General features: G+C 42.2%; 1 protein-coding gene across 1 annotated transcript; it reads left to right on the top strand.

The window, feature by feature from the left end:
* Positions 1–3198: 3198 nt before the first annotated feature.
* Positions 3199–4263, top strand: LOC139381153 (membrane progestin receptor alpha-like). The gene has a single exon (XM_071124507.1). The coding sequence runs from the start codon at positions 3199–3201 to the stop codon at positions 4261–4263; it is 1065 nt and encodes a 354-aa protein (XP_070980608.1).
* The last annotated feature ends 15906 nt before the right edge of the window (positions 4264–20169 follow it).

Consider the following 20169-nt stretch of genomic DNA (forward strand, 5'->3'; position numbering starts at 1 on the left):
GGGACATTGAAGTCTATTCTGTATGCAGTTTACCCCTCCCTGATCATATGTCGGCTTAATTCTGTCTTTTTACAGAAATACCCAATTTGTGTTCATATTAGGCTACGTCGATAATTAGGATAACATATTGATCAGTCGTTTCCATGCAATTATCGATTGTTAGCTAGTAGGCTAAAATAGGCCTCACTGTTGGATGTCTTGAACAAATCATTTACATTAAAATACCATTCTATAGTCTCAAAGCTTCTGGATTCGTTTATACTCGAGCAATTTTTCAGCCATGAATATTTTAAGACAGCTAGGCATGCAACCAATGTAAAAATCTGAGGGTGGAGACCGGCAGGATGGGGAATATGTTACATAATCCTCTTCCCATTCAACGATTGCTCCATGATACCATTTTTCCTTAGCACTCAGTAAATTACGTGGTCTCCTCTTGTCTCCTTAACCTTTTCCACGCCAGCATGGTCATGGAAGGACAAGGGCAATACAATTTTCAGTAGAATAGGCATTCTTTCGCTTGCTCTGCTTTTTGTAGATACATGCAAATGAAGTAACAAGAGGGAGTTTGAGGAAGCTGTTTAATTTACTGAAGGCTATTAATATGCACCCCGTGTGTAGGCCTAGGCTACAGCATTTACATATTTGTACTGCTGACACTGAAAATACATAATACATAAGAAAATATGGTACATAAGTAGCCTAAAGTACACTGCTTTATCTCTGATATTTTTTGTACGATTTTATTTCAGATTTTAGACAATAGACATAGACAAAAGACAATAGACAACTTAACATTTCACAGATATATATCCACTAAACTAGACATTACCTTGGCTGGGACTTAATGCCCAACCTTCAACATAAAAAAAGACAAAAAACACCAACTCAGACATACAGTTCAAATCAAAAGTTTGGACACACCTACTCATTGATGGGTTTTTCTTTATTTTTTACTATTTTCTACATTGTAGAATAATAGTGAAGACATCACACCTATGAAATAACACATGGAATCATGTAGTAACCAAAAAAAGTTTTAAAGAAATCTAAATATTTTTTATATTTTATATTCTTCGAAGTAGCCACCCCTTTGCCTTGATGAAAGCTTTGCACACTCTTGGCATTCTCTCAGTCTTGGCAATCTCTCAATCCCCTATACTATGTTCTTACAAAAAAAGGTTTGCAATTCTCCAATACAGCCAATATTGAAGACTTTTAAATGCTTCTCAAAGATGTCCTCTGGTGGTCAAACTAGCTCAAACTAGAATTAATAGCAACAATGGTTGACAATTAAACAAAGTGCCCTAGATTCTGCAGCAGCCAGCAATGTGTGCTGCAGTATGATGTAACTTTTACAGGAAGAACCACTGTAGGAAGGAGAGGAGATTTTAGTCATTTCGTCCCCACCTGTCCACTAAAAGACCAGGCTCACCGGTAGGAGCGAGTACTCTGGTGGGCCATATGGAGAACGTTTCCTCTCCAAATACTCCCATCCCTTTTCATGCCATGTTGCTGTGGGGAAACCAGTCGAAATCTCCCTGGGTATTCATCAACTCTGGATATCCCCACAGCCCCTCTCCATTCCCATGGATATTAGAGCACTGGACGGGCGCTCTATAGGCCCGGTCACCCACAATACCACCCCCATCAACCTACTTGTGTCAGGGAACCACAGCGAGACGATGCAGTTCCTGCTCATTGAGTCTCCTCAGATTCCTGTGGTATTGGGATTCTCCTAGCCCGTTCTGCTATCCCCAGTTCCCGAAGTCAGTGCAGCCTACCCCATGACATCTTCCTGGGGGCTCGGAAGTTGCCCCGGATCTCTCCGCCATTCCCCATTCCAGAACCTAGGAGGTGTTCAGTAAGGCCTGGGCCACTTCGCTTCCGCAGCACTGACCATATGACTGCGGGATTGACCTTCTCCCATGCACCACTCTGCCCCGGGGACGACTGTACTCTCTGCGGGTCTGGAGACCAAGGCTATGGAGACCTACATTGAGGACTCCATAGCTGCAGGGTTCATCCGTCCTTCTGTCTCCTCCGCCGGCGCAGGGTTCTTCTTTGTAGAGAAGGAGGACAAAACCATGTGCCCGTGCATCGACTACCGGGGTCTCAACGACATCATGGTGAAGAACCGCTACTCGCTACCACTCATCTCCTCGGCCTTCGACCCGCTCCAGGGGGCCACCGTGTTCTCCATGCTGGCCCTACGGAATGCCTACCACCTGGTGCAGATACGGGAAGGGGACGAGTGGAAGACTGCCTTCAACACGGCCGGCGGTCACTACAAGTATCTGGTCATGCCATTCGGCCATACTGTGCTCCAGGCTCTGGTTATTGATGTTCTCCGCGACATGTTGAACCGGTTCGTCTTCGTCTACCTCGATGACATCCTCGTCTTCTCCCGCTCCAAACTTACATTGTAAAACCTCTGAAACTTTCTTACTTTCTTACAACTTTCTTACTCCGCCCATAACTGTTGGACTTTATAACACTCCCAGAAGGCATGAATTATTGAGTCATTGTTTGTTTTACACTTAAGACATGACTCTACCATTGTGCTGTAGAATTTATGTATTTTGTCTCTTGTATAATATATTCTATACATTAGTTTATACTTGATTAAGCTTCCATTTTTGTTAGCTGTAATTTTGTTATTTATGCTTCAACAGTTCTTTTTTAGGTCTTGGTTCCAGTATTTTATATATTTTTTCAATTAGTGTTAGTTGGATAGGCTCTCTGCAAAGTTTTGTAGGCTATATCTTACCTATCATATGAGTATCCTTTTCTGACTCAAAGAAGAAGAATCAGAATCATAAAACACGGGATGAGATGTTAAACATCATCAACATTGCTTTGATGTCCAAAATATTTCAGATTGAAATTTCATGATATAAAACTTTTAAATTGCATATAATTTAAAAAAGTTATTTCCAATATCTGACAGCTATTTCCAATGTAGACATTATAAAGATATCTGTTAAATGAAATAATCTAACAAGCTAAACTACACCCTCCACACACTCCCATTACTAAGCCAAAGCCAAAAAAGCAAAGCATTGTAATATCATGCAACACACGATTAGGGTCTAAATCCTCTTGCTTGCAATCAGAAATGACAGCTCATGGCCAGATAGATATTATTGAATGACTGTGAACTCATTCTCTACCCTCATCTTCCGTCTTTAGTTTGCCATGGCGACCGTGGTGATGGAGCAGATTGGTCGCCTGTTCATCAATGCTCAACAGTTGCGTCAGATTCCTCAGCTGCTCGAGTCGGCCTTCCCTACTCTGCCCTGCACCGTGAAGGCCCATGATGTGCCCTGGGTGTTCCGTGAGCCTCACATCCTTGGAGGCTACAGGCAGCCGGAACACAGCTGGCGCTACTACTTCCTCACCCTCTTCCAGAGGCACAACGAGGCACTCAACGTTTGGACCCACCTGCTCGCCACCTTTATCATCCTGGTCAAGTGCCAGGAGCTGTCCGAGACAGTGGATTTTCTCCGTGACCCCCACGCCCAGCCCCTGTTTATTGTCCTCCTCTCAGCCTTCACCTACCTGTCGTGCAGTGCCCTGGCCCACCTGCTCAACGCCAAGTCTGAGCTCTCCCACTACACCTTCTACTTCCTGGACTATGTGGGCGTGGCCATCTACCAGTATGGCAGCGCCCTGGCCCACTTTTACTATGCCATCGAGGAGGGCTGGCACACCCGGGTGCGAGGGATCTTCCTGCCCACCGCAGCGTTCCTAGCCTGGTTCTCGTGCTTCGGCTGCTGCTACGGCAAGTATGCCAGCCCGAGGCTGCCCAAATTTGCCCACAAGCTGTTCCAGGTGGTGCCCTCGGGCCTGGCCTACTGCCTGGACATTAGTCCCGTGCTGCACCGCATCTACAGCTGCCACCAGCAGGAGGGGGGCTGCTCCAACCAGGCTGTGGCTTACCACCGCTACCAGGTACTCTTTTTCCTGGTGAGCGCCTACTTCTTTGCCTGCCCCCACCCAGAGCGCTGGCTGCCCGGGCGATGTGACTTCATTGGCCAGGGCCACCAGATCTTCCACGTGTTCCTGTTGCTGTGCACCCTGGTGCAGATCGAGGCGACACGCATAGACTACATTGAGCGGAGGCCTCTCTACAAGCGTCTCCACGGCAACCTGGCCCATGATGCAGTGGCGCTCTTCATCTTCACGGCATGCTGCAGCGCTCTCACTGCCTTCTACGTGCGGAAACGTGTGCAGGCGCAACTGTGCGAAAAAGAGAAGTAGGAGCTGTCAGGACAGAGGGAGAAAGGAGGATAAGGGAGAAAGACTAATCTGGTTTACACTGGAAAGCTAAAAAAAAAAGACAAGAGATTAAAGCAATTAGACTGTTCATTTTGTAAAAACAATGACCTGCTGTTTTTTTTTGTTTTTTTTTGTGGCCTGCCAAATGACATTTTAAACTGGCAACATTGACTGTCTTGTGATGTTGACCTTCCAGGAAGACAGAAAAATCCTGGTAGTTTCTGTCTGTCACATCACAAGCAGTCCCTGTAACACTCCAAATAAAATCTTTGCACTTCACAAAGAGGGTAAGATGAAGGTCGGAATTGAGACTTTTTTTATTGTGTTGATTTTCCTATTCATTTTCCACTCTCTACTGTGAGATCACATGTCATGGCCTGGCTAGCTACTGAATAGTCTGAATGACTGTTTGACTACATACTGTACTGTACAGACTGACCAACACCAGGCATGACACAGACCATCTCCATAGAGTTATGCAGGAAAGAATGGAAAGAATACCCACGTTGCCCTTAAGTGGATCATCAAATAAATAATTACAATAGTTTAATAATTTCTCACCAGCTTTTATTTCTTAAAAGTACAATGTGAGTTTCAAAGCTATTTGACTCCCAAGTCAATTGTTAATGCTTAATGAAGACCAGTATTATTTTTTGTATTCCTTGGTTATCTCATGATATTCCAGTGAGCTGCAGTCGACACCTCCAAATGCTGTCTCCCCTACTCATTCTCTCTGTTTTATCTACCATTTTCTCTGCCCATTTTCTCCAAAGCTGGGTTTGCTAACTGATTGAGATGCCTATACGCGCTGTCAGATATAATAGACTGGCAGTTAGACTTGGCTAGAGGCATACCGCGCACAATTTGCAAACCAAACAGAACATTTCTCCTCTAAGATACATACATTGGCCATTTTACTAACATGTGGATTGATCATGTCAAAGAACAAAGCTGGCACTCTTAGGAGAGTTGGCGTAAGAAATGGATGGAACTATGTGCCCAAGATGACTATGATGTCTCTTTGTCGTTGTGATAATATTCCTTTGTATTCAAAGGGCGGGAACTTCAGCTTTTGCCTTTTTTTTGCCTTTGTGTGTATTGTTCAGTCTTTTCATGTACTTGACTTTACTCACAAAAGGGCTGTCTTAGTACTTAGTATGGTGACTTACTGCTTGTACATTTGTATATGTATGGTTGGGTATGTACAGTTGAAGTCGGAAGTTTACATACTCTTAGGTTGCAGTCATTAAAACTCATTTTAAACGACTCCACACATTTCTTGTTAACAAACTATAGTTTTGGCAAGTCGGTTAGGACATCTACTTTGTGCATTACACAAGTAATTTTTCCAACAATTGTTAACAGACAGATTATTTAACTAAAATTCCCTGTATCATAATTCCAGTGGATCAGAAGTTTACATACCAAGTTGACTGTGCCTCTAAACAGCTTGGAAAATTCCAGCTGAAGCTTCTGATAGGCTAATTGACATCATTTGAGTCAATTGGAGGTGTACCTGTGGATGTATTTCAAGGCCTACCTTCAAACTCAAAGTGCCTCTTTGCTTGACATCATGGGAAAATCAGAAGAAATCAGCCAAGACCTCAGAAAACAAATTGTAGACCTCCACAAGTCTGGTTCATCCCTGGGAGCAATTTCCAAACGCCTGAAGGTACCACGTTCATCTGTACAAACAATAGTTTGCAAGTGTAAACACCATGGGACCACGCAGCCGTCATACCGCTCAGGAAGGAGACGCATTCTCTCTCTAGGAGATGAATGTACTTTGGTGTGAAACGTGCAAATCATCCCCAGAACAGCAAAGTACCTTGTGAATATTCTAGATGAAACCGTTACAAAAGTATCTATATCCACAGTAAAACGAGTCCCATATCGACATAACCTGAAAGGCCGCTCAGCAAGAAAGAAGCTACTACTCCAAAACCGCCATAAAAAAGCCAGACTACGGTTTGCAACTGCACATGGGGACAAAGAACATGCTTTTTGAAGAAATGACTGATGAAACAAATATAGAACGGTTTGGCCATAATGACCATCATTATGTTTGGAGGAAAAAGGTGGAAGCTTACAAGCCGAAGAACACCATCCCAATCGTGTAGCACGGGGGTGGCAGCATCATGTTGTGGGGGTGCTTTGCTGATGGAGGGACTAGTGCACTTCACAAAATAGATGACATCATTCAGGAAGTTAAAGCTTGGTCGCAAACAGGTCTTCCTAATGGACAATGACCCCAAGCATAATATCAAAGTTGTGACAAAATAGCTTAAGGAAAGTCAAAGTAAAGGTATTGGAGTGGCGTCACAAAGCCCTGACTTCAATCTTATGGAACATTTGTGGGCAGAACTGAAAAAGCGTGTGTGAGCAAGGAGGCCTACAAACCTGACTCAGTTACAACAGCTCTGTCAGGAGGAATGGGCCAAAATTCACCCAATTTATTGTGGGAAGCTTGTGGATGGCCACCCAAAAAGTTTGACCCAAGTTAAACAATTTAAAGGCAATGCTACCAAATACTAATTGAGTGTATATAAACTTCTGACCCACTGGGAATGTCATGAAAGAAATAAAAGCTGAAATAAATAATTCTCTCCACTATGTTATTCTGACATTTCACATTCTTAAAATAAAGTGGTGATCTTAACTGACCTAAGACAGGGAATTTTTACTCTGATTAAATGTCAGGAATTGTGAAAAACTGAGTTTAAATGTATTTTGGCTAAGGTGTATGTAAACCTCCGAGTTAAAATGTACATGCCTTGGAGCATGTCTCTTTGCGTGTATTGCTTTGCTTGTGTTTGCTTGTGTTTGATTCAGATGTGAATGTGTTTGAAAGCCTGTCTTTGCACTTAAGACCCCTCTTAAGAACATTGTAGTCCGTTAACCTCCTCTCAAGTCCCTTAAGGTGACATTTTAAGTCTGTCACACATCAATGAAAGGTGAAATAATTGCTCACAAAAGAGCAGGATTTATTTTAATACCTAATTTTATGATGTCCATGAAACGGTGGCAATAATATATTTAGAGCGAATGTAAACAATACATTTATTACACAGGTATTCAAATCAGGACCCAGAGAGAAAAATTCCAACACTCATTTTGAAAGAAATGCCATTTAAAATGTTAATTTTAGATTAATAAGATAATGTTGTCCTTGTGTTCTGTTGTGAAATGCCTCGTAAAATTAATGTAATTTTATATGTGCTGATCAAGTTTGAGGTGGCATTGAACTTTACAGACCTGCGACCTGGGTTTGGGCTTAGGCTAATATCTAACAGGTGACGGAAAGGTTAAATCATGACTGACTTACAGGTAACTGCCAAAATAAAGGAAACACTTAAGTGAATGAGGGATACAAAGTATATTGAAAGCAGTTGCTTCCACGCAGATGTGGTTCTTGAGTTAATTAAGCAATGAACACCTCATCATACTTCAGGTCATGTATAAAAATGCCCAGTTGCCTGTTATTTTGGCTACCATGGCTAGAAGAAGAGAGCTCTGTGACTTTGAAAGAGGAGTCTCAAAGGAGCATATGGGGTTTAAAGTAAGTGTGTGTGTGTGTGTGTGTGTGTGTGTGTGTGTGTGTGTGTGTGTGTGTGTGTGTGTGTGTGTGTGTGTGTGTGTGTGTGTGTGTGTGTGTGTGTGTGTGTGTGCATGTCAGAGTCACCATATCTCAACCCAATTGAACACTTAAGGAAGTTTCGAGAGTGGTGCCTGAGACAGCGTTTTCCACCACCACCAACAAAACACCAGATTATGGAATTTCTCACGGAAAAATGGTGTCGCATCCCTCATATAGAGTTCCAGATACTTGTACAATTTATGCCAAGGAGCATGGACAATGTTCTGGTGGCTCGTGCTGGCCCAACGCCCTATTAAGACACTATGTTATTTAGGCAGTTATTAGAATTTTAATTGTTATGGTCTCACTGATAAAGGGGTTGCAATGACTAGAATAAAATGATTGTGACCACTAGTATCCAAACTACCATTGTAAGCGCCATTCCTAACACAAACCAACTCTGAATCATATAACTGTTCACCTTGATACTACTGACTCTCACTATCCTGCACAGAACCTAAGGCAGGGAATATTTAAATCAGCATTGATACGGTTATACCCAGGGTTGCAGGTTACTTTATACAGTATGACGTGATTAATCTGTTGCAAAAAGGTTGAATATGGGCTCGGATGGGACCAGAGTTTTTCTTATCAGGTCACATGGTTTAAAAAAAACTCCTGAACTTGGGGGAGGGTGAAAACCATGTCAAACTGCAGCAACCTTGTACTTATTCATATTAAAATAAAGACTAGGGAGGTTTCCTATACACAGACAAAGCAACATGATTGGACAATAAAACTCACAGGGCTGAGCTTGTTTTATGCAGGTTTGCATTGTGTAGTCCAGCCCTATGCAACTGTAGGCCTACTTAAACATTTACTCACAGTCTATGTAGCTATTGTGTTTATTGATTAATAAGCCCTGCATAAATACATCAAACAAATACAATGTACACAATTACAAAACATATTAAGAAAAACAGACATTACTCTGAACTGGCCAAGGGCCCCAGAAGATCTCATTTTAGAGAGCTCTGTAAGTTGTTTCACATGAACAACTAGATGCTGTTTTCCATTGTGCCCTTAGGTTTATTACTGGTGATGGTTATAGAACTCACCATTTTGTTTTTTCTAATAAAAAATTGGGTTGGGCCTCTTTGTATGTAACAGATGAGCAGCATTTTCTTGTGTTTATCAACAAAGCACTCATGCAGAAACGTCCTATGTATCTATCATCATTAATTCAATTTAGACATACAAATTATCAAACCCGGTCTCAGGCTTGGATAGCACTGGAGGCCCCTCTGGTCTCCACAGAGTTGGGTAAAGCAGCTTTTCGTTTTTTTTTCACCCTTTATATGCAAATGCTGCTGCATGCATATAGATAATATCCCCATAGTCGAAAATAGACATTTAAGTGGCCTGGACAATTTCCTTCCTTTAACAAAAGTCAGACATGTGTCATGACGTTGCCCTCTTTGGGTACAGCAAGCCCCATCCCCCTCTCCCTGTCTCCTACACACAGGCTGCTGTGGTCAGAGAGAGGTCGTAAATTCCTGGAGGATATTATCTCCTCATGGCCACAGTATACAGACAGAGTGAATTTTCATAGAGAACAAAGGAATATCTTCCACTTCACAGAACTTGAGGTCCGAACAACATTTATGTTCTGGAGAAGGTATAAAAGATCGGTGTAGAATACAGCTACAAACTGGTTCGTTTGGTACAATTTGGTGAAACTCATGGAAGAGAATACGACCACATTACCATAACGCTGTTTATATAACAGCCTCAGATATGAGGTTTACATCTAATTGTTGTATAAGATGAATGAGTGAGGATAATACTGTTTGTAAAATTGTGTAATGTGATTTTGGACTGTTTAATGAAGGAAACTCCAATTCCCTTTTGAGTATAACTAAATCAGAGGACCACCCATGAGCCCAGTTAGGGTCTGGCATACTGGGACAGGCCCTTTTCTGCAACTCCCGAATAAAACCCCCACTTTGATAATTTCTCAACAGACCATGTTTCCCTCAATTGCGAGAGGACAAACGTTTGTGTAGACTGCTGAATCTTTTAACCATCCCACGTGGTTAACTCTGAGACTATCGATACTAACAGAATAAGAACAAGTCTTTGATATTAATTACTAGTCTGCAGCTAGGAATTCGGTATCATTGAACGCGAAGACCGACAACCACCAAAATATCTATCCATAACAACCGGAATGAATGTCACTCTGAACTATTCATTCTAACCACGACAGAGAGGGCGGACAAACTCTCCAACAGAAACTAACTTTTCAACAGAGATCCCCGACGACACAATGAACGTAAATATATACACTGCCTTGCGAAAGTATTCGGCCCCCTTGAACTTTGCGACCTTTTGCCACATTTCAGGCTTCAAACATAAATATATAAAACTGTATTTTTTTGTGAAGAATCAACAACAAGTGGGACACAATCATGAAGTGGAACGACATTTATTGGATATTTCAAACTTTTTTAACAAATCAAAAACTGAAAAATTGGGCGTGCAAAATTATTCAGCCCCTTTACTTTCAGTGCAGCAAACTCTCTCCAGAAGTTCAGTGAGGATCTCTGAATGATCCAATGTTGACCTAAATGACTAATGATGATAAATACAATCCACCTGTGTGTAATCAAGTCTCCGTATAAATGCACCTGCACTGTGATAGTCTCAGAGGTCCGTTAAAAGCGCAGAGAGCATCATGAAGAACAAGGAACACACCAGGCAGGTCCGAGATACTGTTGTGAAGAAGTTTAAAGCCGGATTTGGATACAAAAATATTTCCCAAGCTTTAAACATCCCAAGGAGCACTGTGCAAGCGATAATATTGAAATGGAAGGAGTATCAGACCATTGCAAATCTACCAAGACCTGGCCGTCCCTCTAAACTTTCAGCTCATACAAGGAGAAGACTGATCAGAGATGCAGCCAAGAGGCCCATGATCACTCTGGATGAACTGCAGAGATCTACAGCTGAGGTGGGAGACTCTGTCCATAGGACAACAATCAGTCGTATATTTCACAAATCTGGCCTTTATGGAAGAGTGGCAAAAAGAAAGCCATTTCATAAAGATATCCATAAAAAGTGTCGTTTAAAGTTTGCCACAAGCCACCTGGGAGACACACCAAACATGTGGAAGAAGGTGCTCTGGTCAGATGAAACCAAAATTGAACTTTTTGGCAACAATGCAAAACGTTATGTTTGGCGTAAAAGCAACACAGCTGAACACACCATCCCCACTGTCAAACATGGTGGTGGCAGCATCATGGTTTGGGCCTGCTTTTCTTCAGCAGGGACAGGGAAGATGGTTAAAATTGATGGGAAGATGGATGGAGCCAAATACAGGACCATTCTGGAAGAAAACCTGATGGAGTCTGCAAAAGACCTGAGACTGGGACGGAGATTTGTCTTCCAACAAGACAATGATCCTAAACATAAAGCAAAATGTACAATGGAATGGTTCAAAAATAAACATATCCAGGTGTTAGAATGGCCAAGTCAAAGTCCAGACCTGAATCCAATCGAGAATCTGTGGAAAGAACTGAAAACTGCTGTTCACAAATGCTCTCCATCCAACCTCACTGAGATCGAGCTGTTTTGCAAGGAGGAATGGGAAAAAATGTCAGTCTCTCGATGTGCAAAACTGATAGAGACATACCCCAAGCGACTTACAGCTGTAATCGCAGCAAAAGGTGGCGCTACAAAGTATTAACTTAAGGGGGCTGAATAATTTTGCACGCCCAATTTTTCCGTTTTTGATTTGTTAAAAAAGTTTGAAATATCCAATAAATGTCGTTCCACTTCATGATTGTGTCCCACTTGTTGTTGATTCTTCACAAAAAATACAGTTTTATATCTTTATGTTTGAAGCCTGAAATGTGGCAAAAGGTCGCAAAGTTCAAGGGGGCCGAATACTTTCCCAAGGCACTGTATATTGATTGCAATTGTTCCCGAATGAGTGAGCGTTCATGTGCAAAGGATTAGCATTTCAATTGTTATAATTATCAACTGTGTGTTGTTTTATCTCAGTCGACCCCCACTCCCCTTTTGTACAGCAAGCCGCAATGCCGGTTTATCCCACTGGTGCACATTCCCCTATCATTTCTTGTAACCATATTTACTTTGTTTGTTTGTGTGTGCACTTCTGTGATTGTTTAGTTAGTTAATAAATAAATGATTTAAGACAATTGATGTATGGATGACTAATAGTGAACACTGGGTTCATGCAGATAACCAACAATTTACGACGTTTGGAATGAGACTAACTTAATCAGAAGACTATTGATCAGATAAGAAAATATTCTGAAAAGTTATATTAGGAAAATTATAACTTTGTAATCTGAATATTTTCCTTGGTGCCCCGACTTCCTAGTTAATTACAGTTACATGATTAATCAGTTTAATCGCGTAATACTAATTACAGAGAATATTTTATAAAAACTAAAAGTCTTCATTTAATGATAGTAAAGACACGACACATGTTTGTTTCTGTAAAAGAAACCAACCTTGAAGTTCAACTTCTTCACCAGCTCAGTAACATGTTTCAGATACCAAGATATGTGTAGGAAGGAACTCGCTCAATTTGTATACCGTTCAAACTAGTCATTACAAATTCATTTAAATGACACTTATATGTGACTTTTGCTATCAGAATACAAAGATCGCATTGAAAAGACTGGTTGAGTGCTTTGCTTTGTGGTCTGATTGTGTTCAGATCTGTCTGACCACTTCAGGAGGTGGTCAAGGATGCATTTCTCCTCAGTCTGGATGCAATCAGGCTATGGCAAGTGCATACAGTGTGCTACGTGATCAGCACTCCTCACGCAATTCTCCAGAAAATGTGTTATTTGGGACCGAGAGACAGATTTTCATGATAATGTTGGAGTAAATACGTTCCCAGCGCGAGAGGAACATATTCGCTGGCCTCATAAATGCTAGCCAGCTAGCTAATATTTAGAAAAACATTTTGTTTTATTTGACTAGCTACAGTGGTTAGCTGGCTAGTTAGCTACAGTAGTTAGCTGCTGCCATCTGTTGTTGTGTTATCATATTTTGCCTATGCCACCATTTGTAGAATGCATACTGGCATTTGAATATTGAGTGGGAAAAGGAAATATCCATTTACATAAGTTTACTAAGTACTTTGTTGAAGCACCTTTGGCAGCGATTACAGCCTCACGTCTTCTTGAGTATGACACTACAAGCTTGGCACACCTGTATCCTGTCAAGCTCTGTCAGGTTGGATTGGGAGCGTCGCTGCACAGCTATTTTCAGGTCTCTACAGATATGTTCAATCAAGTTCAAGTCTGGGATCTGGCTGGGCCACTTGAGGACATGTATTATTCATTTATTTTTATTTAACTAAGCAAGTCAGTTAAGAACAAATTCTTATTTACAATGACGGCCTACCCCGGCCAAACCCTAACCTAGACAACACTGGGCCAATTGTGCTCCGCCCTATGAGACTCCCAATCACAGCCGGTTGTGATGTAGCCTGGTATCAAACTAGGGTCGAGTAGTGATGCCTCCAGCACTGAGATGCAGTGCCTTAGACCGCTGCGCCACTCGGGAGCCCCATTCAGAGACTTGTCCCGAAGCCACTCCTGTGTTATCTTGGCTGTTAGCTGAGGGACATTGTCCTGTTAGAAGGTGAACCTTCACCCCAGTCTGAGGTCTTGAGCTCTCTGTAGCAGGTTGTCATCAAGGATTTCTCTGTGCTCCGTTCATCTTTCCCTCAATCCTGACTGGTCTCCCAGTCCCTGCCGCTGAAATAATTACCCACAGCATGATGCTGCCTCCACCATGCTTCACCGTAGAGATGGTGCCAGGTATCCTCAAGACCCTACGCTTGGCATTGACGCCAAAGAGTTCAATCAGACCAGCGAATCTTGTTTCACGTGATCTGAGTCCTTTAGGTTCTTTTGGCAAACTCCAAGTGGGCTGTCATGTGCGTTTTACTGAGGAGTGGCTTCCGTCTGGCCACTGTACCATAAAGGCCTGATTGAGGGAGTGCTACAGAGAATGTTGTCCTTCTGGAAGCTTCTCCCATCTCCATAAAGGAACTCTGGAGCTATGTCAGAGTGACCATCGGGTTCTTGGTCACCTCCCTGACCAAGGCCCTTCTCCACCAATTGCTCAGTTTGGCCGGACGGCCAGCTCTAGTAAGAGCCTTGGTGGTTCAAAACTTATTCCGTTTAAGAATGTGAAAAGTGCAAATCAACCCCAGAACAACATAAAAAATTTGAATCAAATTGTATTTGTCACATGCGCCAAATACAACAGGTGTTAAAAGCTTACTTACAAGCCCTAACCAACAACCCAGTTAAAAAAATATTATAAAAAATACCTAAGAAAAAACAAGAATAAGAACTAAAAAAGTAACAAGTAAGAGCCGCAGTAAAATAAAAATAGCGAGGCTACATACAGTGAGTACTGGTACAGAGTCAATGTGCGGGCGCACTGGTTAATCGAGGTAATATGTACATGTAGGTGGAGTTATTAAAGTGACTATGCATAGATAATAACAGAGAGTAGCAGCAGTGTAAAAGAGGGTGGGAAATGCAAATAGTCTGGGTAGCCATTTGATTAGATGTTCAGGAGACTTATGGCTTGGGAGTAGAAGCTGTTTAGAAGCCTCTTGGACCTAGACTTGGCACTCCGGTACTGCTTGCCATATGATAGCAGAGAGAACAGTCTATGACTAGGGTGGCTGGAGTCTTTGATAATTTTTAGGGCCTGCCTCTGACACTGCCTGGTATAGAGGTCCTGGATGGCAGGAAGCTTGGCCCCTCTGATGTTCTAGGCTGTACACACTACCCTCTATAGTGCTTTGTAGTAGGAGGCCGAGCATATTTCATAACAGGCAGTGATGCAACCAATGGTGCAGCTGTAGAACTGTTTGAGGATCTGTAGGACCCATGCCAAATCTTTTCAGTCTTCTGAGGGGGAATAGGTTTTGTTGTGCCCTCTTCACGATTGTCTTGGTGTTCATTTGTTGGTGATGTGGACACCAAGGAACTTGAAGCTCTCAACTTGCTACACTGCAGCCCCGTCGATGAGAATGGGGGCATGCTTGGTCCTCCTTCTCCTGTAGTCCACAATCATCTCCTTTGTCTTGATCACGTTGAGGGAGAGGTTGTCCTGGCACCACACGGCCAGGTCTCTGACCTCCTCCCTATAGGCTGACTCGTTGTGGTCGGTGATCAGGCCTACCACTGTTGTGTCATCTGCAAACTTAATGATGGTGTTGGAGTCGTGCCTGGCCATGCAGTCATGAGTGAATAAGGAGTACGGGAGGGGACTGAACACACATCCCTGAGGATCAACGTGGTGGATGTGTTGTTACCTACCCTTACCACCTCGGGGTAGCTAGTCAGGAAGTCCAGGATCCCTTTGCAGAGGGAGTGTCAGGCTGTGGGTAACTGGAGCATGTAAGCAGGTGGAGGAGAGCAGAGATTAGTGTACAAAGTAATTTATTCCACAAACAGCACCAGTATAAAACAAATATTAAAGCTGCGTGAAATTACCGGTCACTCGTAAATAACGGGCGCAATAACGAACCCAGCAAACAAATACCAGCCAACAAGTAACGACCTGAACATTATATACAAACACGCAGGAAACAGAGGGTTAAATAATGAACATATAATTGGGGAATATTAACCAGGTGTGTAGAAAACAAAGACAAAACAAATGGAAAATGAAAGTGGATCGGCGATGGCTAGAAAGCCGGTGATGTCGACCAACGAATGCCGCCCGAACAAGGAGAGGGACCGACGTTGGCGGAAGTCGTGACAGGGAGATGTTAGCTTATTGATGAGCTTTGAGGGCACTATGGTGTTGAACGCTGAGCTGTAGTCAATGAAAAATGTTCTTACCTAGTTGTTCCTTTTGTCCAGGTGGGAAAGCAAAGTGTGGAGTGCAATAGAGATTGCATCCTCTGTGGATCTGTTGGGGCAGTATGCAAATTGGAGTGGGTCTAGAGTTTCTGGGATAGTGATATTGATGTGAGCCATGGCCAGCCTTTCAAAGCACTTCATAGCTACAGATGTAAGTGCTATCGGTCGGTAGTCATTTAGGCAGGTTACCTTACTGTTCTTGGTCACGGGAAATATGGTGGTATGCTTGAAACATGTTGGTATTACAGACTCGGTCATGGATAGGTTGAAAATGTCAGTGAAGACACTTGCCAGTCGGTCAGCGGATGCTCGGAGTACACGTCCTGGTAATTTGTCTGGCCCTGAAGCCTTGAATGTAGACCTGTTTAAAGGTCTTACTCACATCGGCTGCGTGATCACACAGTCGTCCGGAACAGCTGATGCTCTCATGCATGTTTCAGTGTTACTTGCCTCGAAGAGATCATAGAAGTCATTTAGCTTGTCTGGTAGGCTCGTGTCACTGGGAGCTCTCGGCTGTGTTTCCCTTTGTAGTCTGTAATAGTTTTTGCAAGCCCTGCCACATCCGACGAGCGTAGTACGATTCAATATTCGTCCTGTATTGATGCTTTGCCTGTTTGATGGTTCATCGGAGGGCATTGCAGGATTTCTTATAAGCTTCTGGGTTAGAGTCCCGCTCATTGAAAGGGGCAGCTCTACCCTTTAGCTCAGTGTGGATGTTGCCTGTAATCCATGGCTTCTGGTTGGGGTTTGTACGTACAGTCACTATTACTGCATTGTCGGAACTAGAAGCACAAGCATTTCGCTACACTTGCATTAACATCTGCTAACCATGTGTATGTGTGACAAATAAAATTTGATTTGATTTTGATTTGATTTGATGACGTTATCGATGCACTTATTAATGAAGCCAGTGACTGATATGGTGTACTCCTCAATGTCATCGGAGGATCCCATAACATATTCCAGTCTGTGCTAGCAAAACAGTCCTGCAGCTTAGCATCTGCTTCATCTGACCACTTTTTTATTGACCGAGTCACTGGTGCTTCCTGCTTTAATTTTTGCTTGTAAACTGGAATCAGGAGGATAGAATTACGGTCAGATTGGCCAAATGGATTGCGAGGGAGAGATTTGTACATGTCTCTGTGTGTGGAGTAAAGGTGGTCCAGAGTTTTATCCCTCTGGTTGCACATTTAACATGCTGGTGGAAATTTGGTAAAACCGATTTAAGTTTCACTGCATTAAAGTCCCCGGCCACTAGGAGTGCCACCTCTGGATTAGCGTTTTCCTGTTTACTTATGGAGGTATGCAGCTTATTGAGTGTGGTCTTAGTGCCAGTATCGGTCTGTGGTGGTATGTAGACAGCCACGAAAAATACAGATGAAAAGTCTCTCGGTAGATTGTGTGATCTACAGCTTATCATGAGATACTCTACCTCATGCAAGGAAAACCTCAAGACTTAGATAACATCTGGTGCACGATGTTTACAAATATACGTAGACCGCCACCCCTTGTTTTACCAGGGGCTGCTGTTCAATCCTGCCGATACAGTGTGAAACCCGGCAGCTGTATGTTGTTCATGTCGTGAAGCACAAGATATTACAATTTTGGTAGTTTTGTCTTGCTCGTAGGTCACTGATTTTTTTTTCCAATGATTGCATGTTTGCCAGTATAACAGATGGCAGTTGGGGTTTACTCACTCGCCTACAAATTAACAGAAGGCAGCCCGACCTCTTCTCTTCATGAAAAATGACGGGGATTGGGGCCTGTTCCCGGGAAAGGAGTATATCCTTCACATCGGACTCGTTAAAGGAAAAGCTTCTACCAGTTCGTGGTAAGTAATTGCTGTTTTGATGTCCAGAAGTTATTTTTGTTCATAAGAGATGGTAGCAGCAACTCTATGTACAAAATAAGTAAAAAAATAATAATTTAAACAATGCAAAAAAAATAACAGTTGGTTAGGAAAGCGTAAAATGTCAGCCATGCTCTCAGGAGCTATTCTACTACTGCTTAACTCTTGATACTAGCCATCCCGGATCCGGGATCGTGAATACAGCCTCAAGCTCATTACCATAACGCAACGTTAACTATTCATGAAAATCGCAAATGAAATGAAATAAATATGCTAGCTCTCAAGCTTAGCCTTTTGTTAACAACACAGTCATCTCAGATTTTCAAAATATGCTTTTCAACCATAGCAAAACAAGCATTTGTGTAACAGTATTGATAGCTAGCGTAGCTAGCGTAGCATTTAGCGGGCAACATTTTCACAAAAACAAGAAAACCATTCAAATAAAATAATTTACCTTTGAAGAACTTCGGATGTTTTCAATGAGGAGACTCTCAGTTAGATAGCAAATGTTCAGTTTTTCCAAAAAATATTATTTGTGTAGGAGAAATCGCTCAGTTTTGTTCAAAACCGAAAAGAAAAAAAAAGAAAAAAAAACCTGAAAATTCAGTCATCCAAATTAACTCCATAATATCGACTGAAACATGGCAAACGTTGTTTAGAATCAATCCTCAAGGTGTTTTTCACATATCTCTTCGATGATATAACGTTCGTGGAAGTCTGCTTTCTCCTCTGAATCCCATGGAAGAATGCTTGCAGCTGAAGATTACGCCCAATTTCGACAAAGGACACTGGGCGGACACCTGGTAAATGTAGTCTCTTATGGCCAATCTTCCAATGATATGCCTACAAATACGTCACAATGCCGCAGACACCTTAGGGAAACGGCAGAAAGTGTAGGCTCGTTCCTGGCGCATTCACAGCCATATAAGGAGTCAATGGAAAACAGCGCCTCAAAAAACTTTTGCTCACTTCCAGTTAGAAGTTTCATCTTGGTTTCGCCTGTAGCATCAGTTCTGGGGAACTCACAGACAATATCTTTGCAGATTTGGAAACGTCAGAGTGTTTTCTTTCCAAAGCTGTCAATTATATGCATAGTTGAGCATCTTTTCGTGACAAAATATTGCGCTTAAAACGGGAATGTTTTTCATCCAAAAATGAAATACTGCCCCCAGAGGTTCAAGAGGTTAAAATATGTTTGTTTAGCTAATAAGATGAAAGCATTATCTTGAACTACGTTTGGGTACCTTGTTAACATTTCAACATGAAAAGTTGTGTCTGAAATGTTTTGACGTTTTCGAAATATACAGAACAAAAATATAAATACAACATGCAACAATCTCAAAGGGTTTACTGAGTTACAGTTCATAAGGAAATCAGGCAATTGAAATATCTGGATATTGGTGGGAACTGGAACACGCTGTCGTACATGTCGATCCAGAGCATACCAAACATGCTCAATGGGTGACATGTCTGGTGAGTATGCAGGCCATGGAAGGACTCTGACATTTTCAGCTTCCAGGAATTTTGTACAGATCCTTGCGACATGGGACCATGCATTATTATGAGGTGATGGAGGCGGATATATGGCATGACACGTCATGGTATCTCTACGCATTCAAATTGCCTTCATTAAAAAGCAATTGTGTTCATTGTCCGTAGCCCATACCATAACCCCATGCCACTATGGGGCACTTTGTTCACAACATACAGTGGTTCCTCAGTTTAACGTTTTTAGATTATGTCTAGGAACTTAGAGGTCATTTGTGGTTTAGTACGTTACCCTGCGTCACTGATTCATTGCTCCAGACCTACGCTAGGGGGAGGTAGATTGCAGACTATGCATTTGGGTCCCAAGGCCTAATGTGTCTCTACCTGACAATGAATGGGCGAAGTTATACTTAAATCTGAACTGGTTTTGCAGCACGTAGATTCCAGATTGCCTTTGCCGATCTCTCATCTTCAACTGTCAGTGAGTCAATGGCTTGAATAGTCTCGCTGGAAATGGAATACCATGGTAGATGCAGTGTTTTTGGTTGATTGCCAGGCGGCATTGGCGAAGAGTCAGGTGTAGAGCGACCTGTTTAAATTATATGAGCAAAAAATCTACAATTTAATTTGGAATGGCAAGCCAGACAAGACTAAAAGGGCCTATTGTCTCACCCCATGTTCAAGAATGGCCCCCATTATTCAGATTGTAACCGCTCACTTTTGGTTATTTGAAAACAAAATAATCTCTAAAATATCGTTATTTTCTAAACAAGGACTTGAAAATGGGATTGTGAACGTTTCCAGTCCGAGAATGGATTATTAATTACAGTAATTTATCATTCGCCAATTATGGGCTATTAGCAGGACAATAGACTCCAATATGGAGGATAGGGGGAGAATTGTATCGTTAAGGATGAATGTTTTCAGTTGATGGGTTCAGATGGGTTTAAATCAGGAGACCTACATGTAGAGATCATTTTTTATTTATTTAGATATGCTGTAGGCATATCGTAGGTGTTGTAGGTTATTTATGTTTATTT

Source organism: Oncorhynchus clarkii, chromosome 2 (genome assembly GCF_045791955.1).
Source record: "Oncorhynchus clarkii lewisi isolate Uvic-CL-2024 chromosome 2, UVic_Ocla_1.0, whole genome shotgun sequence".
Taxonomy (NCBI): domain Eukaryota; kingdom Metazoa; phylum Chordata; class Actinopteri; order Salmoniformes; family Salmonidae; genus Oncorhynchus; species Oncorhynchus clarkii.